The sequence below is a fragment of the Sarcophilus harrisii genome, chromosome 1 (assembly GCF_902635505.1).
Source record: "Sarcophilus harrisii chromosome 1, mSarHar1.11, whole genome shotgun sequence".
Lineage (NCBI taxonomy): Eukaryota > Metazoa > Chordata > Mammalia > Dasyuromorphia > Dasyuridae > Sarcophilus > Sarcophilus harrisii.
In genome coordinates, this window is record NC_045426.1 from 303,598,883 (window position 1) to 303,611,742 (window position 12,860).

General features: G+C 39.8%; 1 protein-coding gene across 1 annotated transcript in view; it reads left to right on the forward strand.

The window, feature by feature from the left end:
• The window catches only part of LOC100916970, a 160,622-nt gene that overhangs the window by 93,096 nt on the left and 54,666 nt on the right, over positions 1–12,860 (forward strand). Inside the window, exons 43-50 of the mRNA XM_031945439.1 lie at positions 126–482; positions 2,014–2,364; positions 4,853–4,984; positions 5,897–6,046; positions 6,163–6,279; positions 7,073–7,246; positions 7,942–8,152; positions 11,553–11,719. Coding sequence (XP_031801299.1) covers positions 126–482; positions 2,014–2,364; positions 4,853–4,984; positions 5,897–6,046; positions 6,163–6,279; positions 7,073–7,246; positions 7,942–8,152; positions 11,553–11,719 — 1,659 coding nt within the window. The remainder of the gene's footprint in view (positions 1–125; positions 483–2,013; positions 2,365–4,852; positions 4,985–5,896; positions 6,047–6,162; positions 6,280–7,072; positions 7,247–7,941; positions 8,153–11,552; positions 11,720–12,860) is intronic.

The following is a 12,860-nucleotide window of genomic DNA, read 5'->3' on the forward strand; positions in this document are numbered from 1 at the left end:
CTAAAGATGCTGGGGTTCTATTGGTCATTCAACAGGCTTTCTGATACATCAAGTATAGCTCATGCTTTAAAAACAAACAAACAAAAAAAAAAAAAACCCTCCATTTTCTTCTTCCATGATTACAGAAAGCAGGCTTTCCACAGAGTCTGGCCACCAGGGGTTCCCTCAGGATTGAGCCCTGTGATAGTGATCTCACCATGGCCCTCCAGAGTGATGAAGGAGATGCTCATGTGCACTTAGCAACTTCCTGCAGACAAAAACCCTTGGTGCAAGGAAGCCTGCACCATTCCTTGAGGTCCCTGACCCATCTGGGGCTGCCCCCCAGCAGCACCATCTACCTGCAGACAGGGTTGGGCTCTGTCCCACAAAGTTCCTTTATTCTCCAAGTTGGGCAGTGTCGGCTCCTGGGAACAATAGAGCTCCAGCCCAGGAACAAAACCCAATGGGTACTTGATACAGAGACAGACTGTGACATACTGCAGGTAGGTCTGGGCAAGTAATGATTATAATATATATTAATGGTGGGAAATACTAGATAGTTAAAACTTACTAATGTGTAACATATAGGAAATCCATTGTACTCACCTTGAGACAATCCCATTTTATAGATGAGGAGGAACTCAGGTTAAGGAACCTGGTCAGGGTCACATAGAGAGTGATGAAGTAAATAAACTGAGTTACTCCATATTATGTTTTAGGATCTTGGATCTGTTAGAAATACAGGTTTATTAATTAACCAGGCAATTGCTAAGACTCTGAGGTTAAGGGGTCCTGGCCAGGGTCACATAGAGAATGATATCACTCCATACTGTGTTTTAAGATCTCTTATTGACTGATGTGGATTACCCTTCCAGCCAAGAGTCCCAACCGGCAAGGAAAGCTTAAGATTTTAGATATCTTTCCAGTGGGATTCTGGATGATTCTAAGAAGTTATCTGTATCTGTAAATCTTGCCTTGTAGTTATATCTCAAGAAAACTTTATTATCAAAAAAAAAGCAAGCAAGTTAAAGATATAGTTGACAATAAGTGCTTTATAAATGCTGGTTGACTGACTTTAGCAAACTGAGATTAAGGTTCTTTTAGGGTTATTTTGGATCCATACCTTTGGATGTGAGATTTGTTTGTGAAGGCAGTAGGGACAACCTCTTTAAATTCCTGCAAGGTAGTGGGTGAAAGAAGGTAAAGGAGGAAGGGAGAGGAGATTTAGATTCTCCAAATGCCATCCTAGGAAAAATTCCAGACTGAGACATTCTGATTTTGCTTCTATTTCTACCACACTTAGAGAGATAGGGGGGTGGGAATATGGGGGGAAAACGAGAAACAGGAAGAAGAAGAGGAGTAGGGAATCCTTTTTTAGAGCTCCAGCCTTGGTGATATAACTTCTCCTCAGGTAATGTGGTATGGTGACAAAAAAAAAAAAAAAAAAAGGATGAATTTGAAAGCATATGACTTGAGTTTAAATTGCAACTGAAATTCAGTTGCTTTGACAAATCAAAGTAAACTTCCCAGAGACTCAATTTCCTCATCCATAAAATGGGGCTAATAATATTAACTTCACCAAGCTGACAGGACTATTGTTCAAAAAGCACTTTTTAAACCTCAAAGTGCTTTAGCAAAGTGAGGGGACTATTTATATCTCTCCTTCTCTAAGCCTTCACTGACTCATCCCTTCTCTCCTTAATCCTCCTTCTAGACATCTGGACACTTGGGCTCCAATTTGACTTTCATCTAGTTCGCCTAAGACTAACTTCCCGCCAGCCTATCTCCAAACCCTCATCAATCACTGGTCTTCACTTTCTTGCCTGCTTCCCACACTCCTATACCCTACTTAGCAACTCTTCAGCATTTATGAGCACATTAATTATTTCTCCCTCCAATTTAACATGCTTTCTCTTTTGCCAAGACATCTGTGATTAAAGTGTTTAGTCTAGCTGTACAAATGGAATCAGCCAAGGAGGAGGCGGGAAATCCTTGGTGTGGAGCTGATGGGGTATTTTGTCTAACTGGTGGCAGGACCTTGGGATCCCCGCCCGGATGCACCTCAATGGATCAGCTCAGGTGGCCGACAGTCAGGTCAAGCTGCTCTGCAGTCTGCTGATGGATGGCCCGGCAGCTTTCTTGGAACTCAGGGGGGCATGGCAACCCCAGCTCACCATCCGGGCCACGTTCAGGCACACCTTGCCGGCATTCTGGGCCATCCCACAGGAGACCAAGCTGTCTTTCCAAGCTGGCAAACAGGCCAAATACCAGCTGAGCCTGACCCTGAGATCTGGAGCCTGTGAACTCCAAGCTAATGGGGATCTGCAGCTGGAGAAGAAGTTCCAGTGGAGGGCCCTGGTTGAGAATTTCTGCAAAGCGATGCAGGTACTTCAGGAGGGAGAGCTCCCTGAAACCAGCCGGGACATTGTGCTTCCCCATCCCTGTGAGACTGGGCAGGAAAATCAATGAGGCTATGAAGTGCTTACAATGTATCTGTCAGGCATGGTGCTAAGTTCTGGGAATTCAATTGTCATTACATTCTAATGGGTAAGGTAACATATACATAAATCAGCTTATATAGGATATATATACCTCCAGAATGTCACAGATACAAAGAAACCTTACAGGAGACAACAGGAGCAGCTGGGCTGGGGGGATCAGGAAGGGCAGAAGGAAGCATTTGAGTTGTCTTGAAGGAGGCCAGGGATTCTAAGAGGTAGAAGTGAGAAAAAAGTGTATTTCAGGCATGGGAGATGGAACATGGTTAATGAGAAATAGCAAGTATGCTGGTTTGGATGGACTTGCAGAATCCGTAAAATGAAATGATTTATAAGAAACAAGATGGGAAAAGTCCAGATTGTGAAAAGCTTTAAATTCAAATAAAGGGCTTTATATCTGGTCCTAGAAATAATAGGGAGATACTAATAGAGAGGTAAGTAAGTGGATGGCTTGTTGAACAGAATGCTAACCTGAATTCAAATCTTCTTGAGATACTTACTATCAATGTAATCCTGGGCAAGTCATTTAACCTTGGTTTGCCTCAGTTTCCTTAACTGTAAAGTAAGGATCATAATAGCACCAACTTCCCAGAATCAGATGATGTAATATTTATAAAGTGCTTTGCCCAGTGCCCGTCACATAATAGAGTACCACATAAATGATATTTATTATTATTGACTCATTGAGACAGAGTTTTAGTCCTCTTTGAAAATGAAGAACAAACAACATTTATTATTGTTATTATCATTAGAGTTTATGGAGTTTGTATATAGAGGAGTGGGGCAACATGGTTATATCTACACTTTAGGTATATCATTTGGTGAGTTGTGTTAAGGATGGGTTTGAATAGAGAGAAACATGAGATAAAGAGACTTCTAATTAGGAGTCTTACAACAGTTGTCCAATAAAAGGGGATGAAGGCTTACACTTGGTTTAGTGGCCCTGTGGATTCAGAAAAAGAAGGAGATATATACAAGAAATGTTATGGAGACAGAAACACCAGGATATGTTGGGCAAATGTGAGTAAGGAACCAAGAATAACACTGAAGTTTCCAACCTGAGTGATTAGAAGGTTAGGAAAGTTCAGAAGAAGGAGAAAGATAATGAGTTTTCTTTTGGACATGTTGAGTTTGAGATACCTATGGGACTTCCACTTTGAAATGTCATATTTGCAGTTGGTAATGTGGGACTGGAGCTCAGCAGAGACTAGCTCTGAGAATAAGCTGCATGGAGATAATAATTGAACTCTTGGGAGATCACCATGAGAAGATGGAGAAAGAAAAAAGAAGTGAGACAGGACAGAGCCTTGGGATATTCAGAATTAATAGGCATAACATGGTAAAGATCCAGCAGAAACTGAGAAAAGAATGGCCAGATGGGTCAGAGGGAGAATCATGAGGATGATTTCACAAAAATTCAGAATACTTAGAAAGAGCAGGGTCTGAGATTGAAGAAAGATCAAGGAAGGTGAGGATTGAGGAAATGCCATTAGTTTGGACAATTAAGAGGTCACCCTGGTAGCTTTATGAAGAATAGTTCTAGTTGAATGATGAGATTGGAAGCAGACTGCAAAATTTAGAAGAGGATAAGAGAAAAGGAAGTGGAGACACTAATATTGATGGCATTTTCAAGGAATTTAGCTGTAAAGGGGAGGAGAGAGATAGTATGACAGCTAGAGGAGATAGTAGGGATATAGTTGTGTGTGTGTGTGTGTGTGTGTGTGTGTGTGTGTGTAGAATGAGAGAGATATAGACTTTATAAACAGACTGCAAAAATAAACATTGACCGACATGGCCAAAGAAACCAATGTAGGTCTAATGGGAAATCAGCATTGTAAAAGGACCATTAGGTTTTTAATGGGTTCTTTGTAATGATCACAATGTTGATAAGTCCAAATAAAAATGAAAATAAACTGAGAATGGTGGCTTGTGCCAATGAGCCTTACGGCTGGGGAGGCTAAGACTGGTGGATTGCTTAAATTCTAGAGCTCTCAGAATCACTGGGGATAAAATCAATTACATGGCACCAAGATGGTAAACTTTTAAGAATTGCCTAAGGAAGGGTGAACAAGTATAGGCAAGAAAAATGAAGCAAGTCAAAGTTCTCGTGCTTGCCATTAGGGGGATTGGGCCTGTGAGTGGTCATTGCATTTGTAAAACACTTTCTAAACTTCAGTCTCTGGTACCAATAATAATGATAATAGTGATGATGATGATGATGATGGTGATGATGGTGTTAAAATAGCTAATTTCTAAAGTCCTGTCAAACTTTTCACTCTGAACACTCTAAACACAAACTAAACACTAAATTTTAACTAATTAACTAATTAATTAGTTGTTTAAATGAATTCTCTGATCTGGTACTTACTCTCCAGGCTCTTGGGATCCCAGGTCGGATTGATGGCTCTGGCTATGTGGTGGTGAACAATATGGATCTGGATGCTCAGATGTTGGTCACTGTAGATGACAGCACAGTGAGAGGCCTTCTTATCCTGAAGGCCACTGAGGTGAGTAGGTTACAAGTCAAGCACTGGATATTGGCTATGGAAGGCAGCCTGAGGATGCTGACTATTCTCCTCTGGCATAGCTAGAATTTGGGGAGAATATCTGAAAGGAAAAAAAAACAATAAGCATTTATTAAGCCCCTACTGTGTGCTAAACTTGAGTACTCGTTCAAGGAACGAGGAAGAGAATTGAAGCTGAAAGTGTTGAAATTGGGAAAGGCCAAGGCTCTTTACATAATGAAGAGAAACCCAGTGGGGTAAGTCATTGAGAACTTCCTTATGCTCTGAGGATGAGGCAGTGTGATTTGGCAAAAAACTGACTTTCCTTGTGGTATTCATTTTCTTTTTCATTTCTCTTTTAAAAGTCTTGTTTTATTGATAGCTTTTTAAATATCAACTTCATTTCTGAATGCATTTCTCACATCTTCCCTATGCAATGAGCCACCATGCCTTTAACAAAGATTTAAAAAGAAGAGAAAAAAATACTTTAACAAAAGTAACTAAGCTATTTCTGATAGTATATGCATTATTATGCATCCATGGTTTAGGTAGTACATTTTCTCGACTCTTCTTTAGGGCTAATCTTGGCCATTATAATTTAATTTTTGTCTTTGCTGTTGTTTCTCTTTCCATTGCTATAAATATTATGTATATTAGTTACCTGGTTCTGTTTATCTTATTCTTCACCTGTTCATGTGTCTTCCTATGCTTCTCTGAATTCTTCCCACCCATAATTTCTTACATTACAGCAAAACTCCACTGCATTAATTCAATACAAATTATTTAGCCTATTCACCCATCACCAATATTCACCAAAGTAAGATGTTACTTTATTTCTATTATTTGCTACCACAAAAAGTGCTGCAATGAATATTTTGGCATATATGGCTCCAATTTCTTTTTTACCTGACCCAGACACATCAAGAGCTAGACATGCTGTTCACCCACAACCTCCCTGATGCTATCCACTTTGGCATCCCAGCTCGGATCCTGGTGGATGTGACCACAGTGAGAAGTAATCATAGTTACAGGCGTACCATCCGGTTTGGAATGGACAACAAGCAGGTGAGAGGAAAAGGCCTATTGAAGGGATTCTCTGGGCACTGTCTAGCACAGCACCTAAAGAAGAGTCCTGTGAAAGCTGCCATCTTGGCTGATTTTGTATTCTTTGTGGTCAACAGATTTCTGAAGAGCTCGGTTTCACTCAACAGTCAGACTATGTTTCCCTTGACTACAAAATCCGACACAACATCCTGACATTACAGGCATTGGGGCTGGAAGACAGGATAGACTTGCAGGTAGGTCACCTCTCTCCCCATTTCTCAGATCTCTCTTTCATCTTCCTCAAATACCATTAGGGAGGAAACTTGGTGGAATTGAAGGTGCATTCAACTAATAGCCAAGAGGCCCAATTTATCTTCTCAGTCATCCAGTTGTCTTGATCTATTTGTGGCCATCGGATCCAGATGGCTCTGGAGGAGAAAATGAGACAGGTCATCTTACAGAGTCTTCCCCCACTTAAATCCAGTGCACTTAATGTCATGGTATCACCTCCTTAGTGTCATGGCCCTCTTCGAGAATGAACAACAGACAACAACCCATTAATAAGTCCCATGACCTTGGGGAAATTGCTGTTGTAATTGTTGTAGGAGGGAAAAACAAAAATAACCTGATATTAGAATAAGAGGAGCTGGGTTTGAATCCTGGATTTACTGTTTCTGTGTGACTTTACAAGACCATCTGGCCTTCAGTTTCCTCAGTTCATAAAGTGAGAGGGATGTGGTTGGACCAGATGACTTCTAAGGCTTGAGCTGTGATTTAGACTTCTCTGGTTTAAACCTTTATGGAGCACTAGCCCTGAAGTCAGGAGGACCTGAATTCAACTTTGGCCTCAAAGTCACTTGATTCCAATTGTCTCAAAAGACAAACAAATAAACAAGATTGCATACTCCAGGTTGAGAACCCCTTCTCTAGCCCAATCTTCCCACTCCAGCCCTGAGATCCTCTAGAATTCCATTTGGTTCCCACCACCCTGAGTTGATGTTGATGTAGCTGATAGAAAGAGAATTCTTTTCTGACTTACCCCCCCAGGTATCTCTGGACCACCAAGCAGCCAAGAACTTGAGTGTCAGAGCCCAATATGGCTCAGGGATCATCACCTTTGGAGGCCAAAGCTGGAGCACCACAGCCAAACACTCCTGGTCTGGGACCTTCTGGCATAACTGGCCTATGTTGTTGCAGTGTGGACTTCCAGAATCGCTTCAGGTACATCAGACCTCAGGCTCCTTTTCCATTGCCCCATGAAATGCTTCCATATTAATTCACAAAAATCTTGTTCACCTGTGCATCCAGGAGTGATGAGCATTGCTTAAATTCCTGTAGTATTTTGGTGCCACAGAAGGTAAGCACAACTCTTGGCCCTCGTCTCCTACTACCACTGGGAAATAAAGTTTTGAGTCCCCTCCAATAAAGAAATGTGGAAGCAAGAGGGTTAGTGGGGTTTTCTCCCCTCATTTCCCACTAACCCTCTTGCTCCCACTTCCTTATATTGATTCAATTATATCTTACTCTTTCATGACCCCATTTGAGTATTTTTATCTTCCTATAATGGACTCAAGTCCAAAGAGGGATGGATGAGATCCCCTCTGATAGCTTAGTTAAGCCCATAAATTTTAGGATTGCTTGACTTGGTTTTCATTTTCTTATATGATGAAATGGATGTTTTATATGTGAAATCAATTCCTTTTATGTAATAACTTGATAGAAAAAAAAATGAAATGTTTCTAACTGGATCAGATCCTTGAATAGTGTATGGACCATCACAGAAGTCAAAGTGAGTTTATTCTGTGGAAGTTTGGGAGTGATGGAGTTGTATTTTTTATTGTTATTGTTCTTAGAAGATGACAGGTAAGGAATTTAGGATAGTGGCTCAATATCTACCTCCCTTTGCCTTATTTCAGGTTGTGATGTACTTCCAAGGAATCGATTCCAACATTGACAGTTCTGTGAACATTCTGGTGGGGCAGACCTCTCTCAACTACACCATGAGTTGTTTTTATGCCAGACAGCAAATAGAGTTCTCTTGTTGGAGCAAACATAACAGCAGTGCTCTCAGGCAAGGAACTGGCTACCCGGAGGTGGTCGGCTTTACTGTAGTGCTACAGACACAAGGTAAGAATGGTGTATTGGTTTTCTGCCTCCTTCCTCAGACAAGGACTGGGTCCAGATTTTTACCCTCACCCAAGGGCATGTCAGAAGGCAGCACTGTCTGCCATTGCTTTTGTGGCAGTCAGGAGGTACCTATTGGAGTCAGATAATAGTGCATTTAAAGTAGTGGTCTTCAGGCACTAATCTCATGCTAGGGATTTGTGGATTTAATAGCTAGTACTTTATATTCTCATTTAATCTTCACAAATCTCTGAGGTAAGTGTTATTATTATTCCCATTTTAGAGATGGGAAATTGAAGATGAGAACTTAAGTGATTTGCTCAGGATCACACATCTAGTAAGTATCTGAAGCAGAATTTGAACTCAGATTTTCCTGATTATATGCTCAGAATTCTATCTACAGCACCACTTGGCTGCCCCCAAGGGAACTGGTAAACTTGTGGAAGAGGAAAGAGCACCTTTATTAAAAGGGATTAAACTGTAGTCAAATCTTGATTCTTTAGAGGCTGTTTATCTGATATGTATGTTATTCAGATTCCTGCCTTCTCTTCTTCCCCACCTGACTCTTGGGAATCTCATTGGTCATTTTTTTTTTTTTTTTTTACACTATACATGTGACCAGTGTGGGGAAAAGAGACAAAAAATTTGAGGAAATTTTTGATGGGGAAAGTAAGTGGCAACAAATGCTTGAAATAGTTTTGAATCACTTATTCTCAGAGATATAGTGATTAGATTGTTGAACCAGGAGACAGGAATACCTGGATTCAAATTTTGCTTCTAATAGTTGCTAACTACATGATCATGAATAAGTTCCAACCTCCCCAAACCTCTGTTTCTTCATCATATTCTTATTGGACTAAATTGACTTTAAGATACCTTTTCACTGTAGTTTGATGATCATATGGTTTAATTTAGTCTTACATCTTGTATAAGATATGTTCCCAAAACCCTTTGTTGCTACAGATTAATAAGAGTTTGTGGGTTATTCAAGTAATCAGAGAATTGAGGGGAAGAAATTAAATCAGTTCTTAATCTATGCAGTGGTCATTTAAATCTTTGCTTGAATTTGAAAATCCTAGCCAGTCTATACATAGTGAAAGCTTGAAGATGAACTAAAAACATTTATTAAACATTAACAAACATTTCTTAATCACCTATTGTGTTTGAAATATTATGCTAGTGTTAAAAAAAAATGATGTGATGAATAATACATGGTTCTAGCCCTCAAGGGACTTATAGTCTAGGGGGAGAAATGACCATTTTCTTTTGAGTTTTAAGTTAAAAACGTGATTTTCTTCTTCCATACATCAATTCCCCAAAGTCAGAGAAAATCATTTCCAAAACTCAGAGAACTGATAATTTTCCCAGCTTTTACTGCCATGCTGAGAAGCAGGCTTTTCAGAGCCAGGGAAAGAACAGACAAAGATGACAGTTTGACATTTTCATTGTGTGGGAGAAAGGAAGGTTCGCTGGCAAGGAAGTGGGACTTCAGCACCATCTGCCATGGACCCTCGGAAAGTAGCTTCATGGAGGCCCCTCAAGAATCCATGGAGCAGCCTTGCTTGCAATGTCAAAGGAACTTTTGAAATCATTTTCCCCATTGGGCTCATGAAGTAGAAAACGTGGTTAAACATATCTGGATGGAATTAAATGTATCACAGGAACTTGGCTTTCCAAACAAAACCCCCAGATTTGCTCATAATGAGTTTTAGTTTTCTAAAAGTACTTTGAGATACAGCATGAGGGTTTCAAGTAAGAGAAAGAATAATTTCCTAACAGTGAAAGTTATTAGGTTTTAGAAGGGGTGACTGGAAAGGACTTCAGAGTCTCCTATTCTACATAGCTTAAAAACAAGCAAACCCCCAAACCACTGAGTTTTGAAGAAACAGAATATTTTAGAAATCCCTAGATTTGGTTTCTAATTTCCACGGATTGCCTCTAACCAGATATGGGACATTGGGTCAGTCATTATCTCCTTCTGGGTTTTATTTCCATAATCCACAAAATGAGATATACCATGAAACAATCAGCTGGCAGAATATACAGAGCATAAGATATAGAAAGACCTAAGTTCAAATGCTGCTTCAAGTAATTACTTTGTGACCCTGGGCAGGTCATTTCACCTCTGCCTGCCTCAATTTCTTCATCTGTGAAATGGAAATAATTACAGCATTTATCTTACAGATTTGTTGTGAAAATCAAATGAGAATCTATATAAAGTGATTTACAAATCTTAAAGTAAAAATATTAGTTATCATCACTATATTAGACGATCTCTAAAATCTCTTCTAGATCTAATGAAATGTGACTTATCTCTTTGGCATGATCTATATGTGATACTTGCCCACAAGCAAGCAGACCAAACAATCAAGTTGGTGGTGGGCCTTTTATCCATGTCATGTGAGGACTGACTGAAAGAATTGGAAAAAAGAAGACTCGAGGAAGAGAAGATAACTGTCTTCAAGAATTTGATTGACTTTTTATGTTGAGGAAAAATTAGACTGGTTCTATTTGTCCCCCAAGAGTAGAATTGGGAGCCATGGGTAGAAGCTACAAAAAGAAAAATTTAGGATTGATGTCCAGAGGAAACAAAAACAAAGCTTCCTGATAATTAGGGTTTTCCCAAACTGTAATGGGCTAATTCAAGAAATAATGGGTCCTCTCTCCTGAGAGGTCTTCAGCAGAGGCTGGATAACCACAGTATGTTATAGTGGGGATTCCTTTTGTAAATGAGTTGGACTGGACATCTGCTGGGGTCCCTTCCAACTTCCAATTTCTGTGATTCTGTGATCCTGGGCAAGTCAATCCTCTGGGTGTTAGTTTTCACTTCTTTAAAATGAAGGATTTGTAGAAGATGGCATCCAAGGTACCTTTCAACTTTTAATGTTTCAATGATCTGAAGGTCTCTTCCAGACTAAGGAAATTAATGGGTTGAGACCAACTGAAGGATGCTCTCCATGCAGATAGGGTTTGTAGCTTTCTTTACGGGGACCAGAGAGAGCTGTTATCACCCTCACTGTAGTCTCCATTCCTGTTTCTTCCCTCTCTTGCAAGGGAACGAAGGGAGAAGAATGGCTGCATAACAGTGATATCTAGCCAAGGGCATAAGGAGACACCCTATCATAGAATGTAACTTGAAATGGGATGGGAAGGAACCTCAAAGGTTATCTAGTCTAACCCTCTCATTCTATAGATGAGTAAACTGTAGCATAAGGAATAACTGATTTGCCCAAGTGGCTGGATTTGAATTTAGGTCTTCCTGATTCTTAAGTGACTTGCAACAGGTAGTAAATATCAGAGGTGAGAGGTATGAATCCAGGTCTTGTGACCTCAGAGCCAGTTCCCTTTCCACTATACCTCATTGACTTGCTATTACTAAGTGTTTTTATCCTTCCACATCTAGAAACACAAACCCAGGGCAGCGTGAACATCCAGGGAGGGGACAGGAAAATCAGTGTCAATGTGGCAGCTCTGGCAGCCTTGGAACTAAATGGGACCCTCGAGCTTGTGGCCCATATCCAACACACAGTGCCAATTCTCAGGCAGCTGGGCCTGCCCTTCACAAGCCAGGTAATGAGGAGAAATGATTATTCTGGTCCCTGGGAAAGGACCACTGCTAGAAAAGTCCTAGGAATTAGTTATTTAAGTTTTCCAACCACCGTTTGCATACTCAAGCCATTTTCTGGATGGACCATATGTTGAAAAAAGTTTTACTCCAGACTGGCTCCCTCCACAACTCCCTGAAATATTTTTCTCAAGGAAGATTGGTGTGTTTATAAGGAATATGATTAACTTTAGTTGGTTTCCTAGGCAAATCTGCTGTGAAAAATCATCTCATGGTGAAGTGAGCAGAACCAGAACACTGTACACAGAACAGCAAAAATATATGATGATCAACTATGATAGATTTAGTTCTTCTCAGCAGTATGGTGATCATTAGATCACTTTCAATAGACTTGGGATGGGAAATGCCATCTGCATCCAGAGAAAGCATTATGGAGACTAAATGCAGATCAAAGCATACTATTTACACTTTTTTGTTGTTTTTTTTTTCCTTTCTTGTGGTTTTTCCCTTTTGTTATGATTTTTCTTGCACAACATGACTAATGTGGAAATATATTTTAAGTGGATGTACATTTATAACCTTAAAAAAAGGAGAAAAACTTCATAAGAACACGGAAGATTTGCTTTAATTTGGAATCCTTGAGTAATGTCCTCAAAAGTCAACTTGTAACCTGGTTAAAGTTTCTTCTTGTTTCTTCTGAATTTGTGGGTTTTTTTCTTAATATAGTGAATTAGATGCCCTCTCACACACAAGCTCACTCTAGACACACACACACACACACACACACACACACATTCTATACACACATATACTTCCAAAGGATTCATAAAGTGATAGAAAAAAGTTTCTGTTTAACTTATTTCTTGTTGAAAGTTGGCAATCTGGTCAGTTATTAAGTCTGTATTAGGAGTCAATTACACAATGGTACAGAATTGGAGGTGGAGAAAGAAGAGGATAAAAAGCCCATAAAGTCCTTGCCCTTTGGAAGTTGAGAGTTTGAAAGGAGAATAAAAGAGAAACACACATATATGTGTGTGTATGTATGTGTGTATATATGTACACATCCACACACATATATGTATCACACACTATAAATAAATAAATATATAGTATACATGAATATAATCAACAGTAATCATTAAGCCT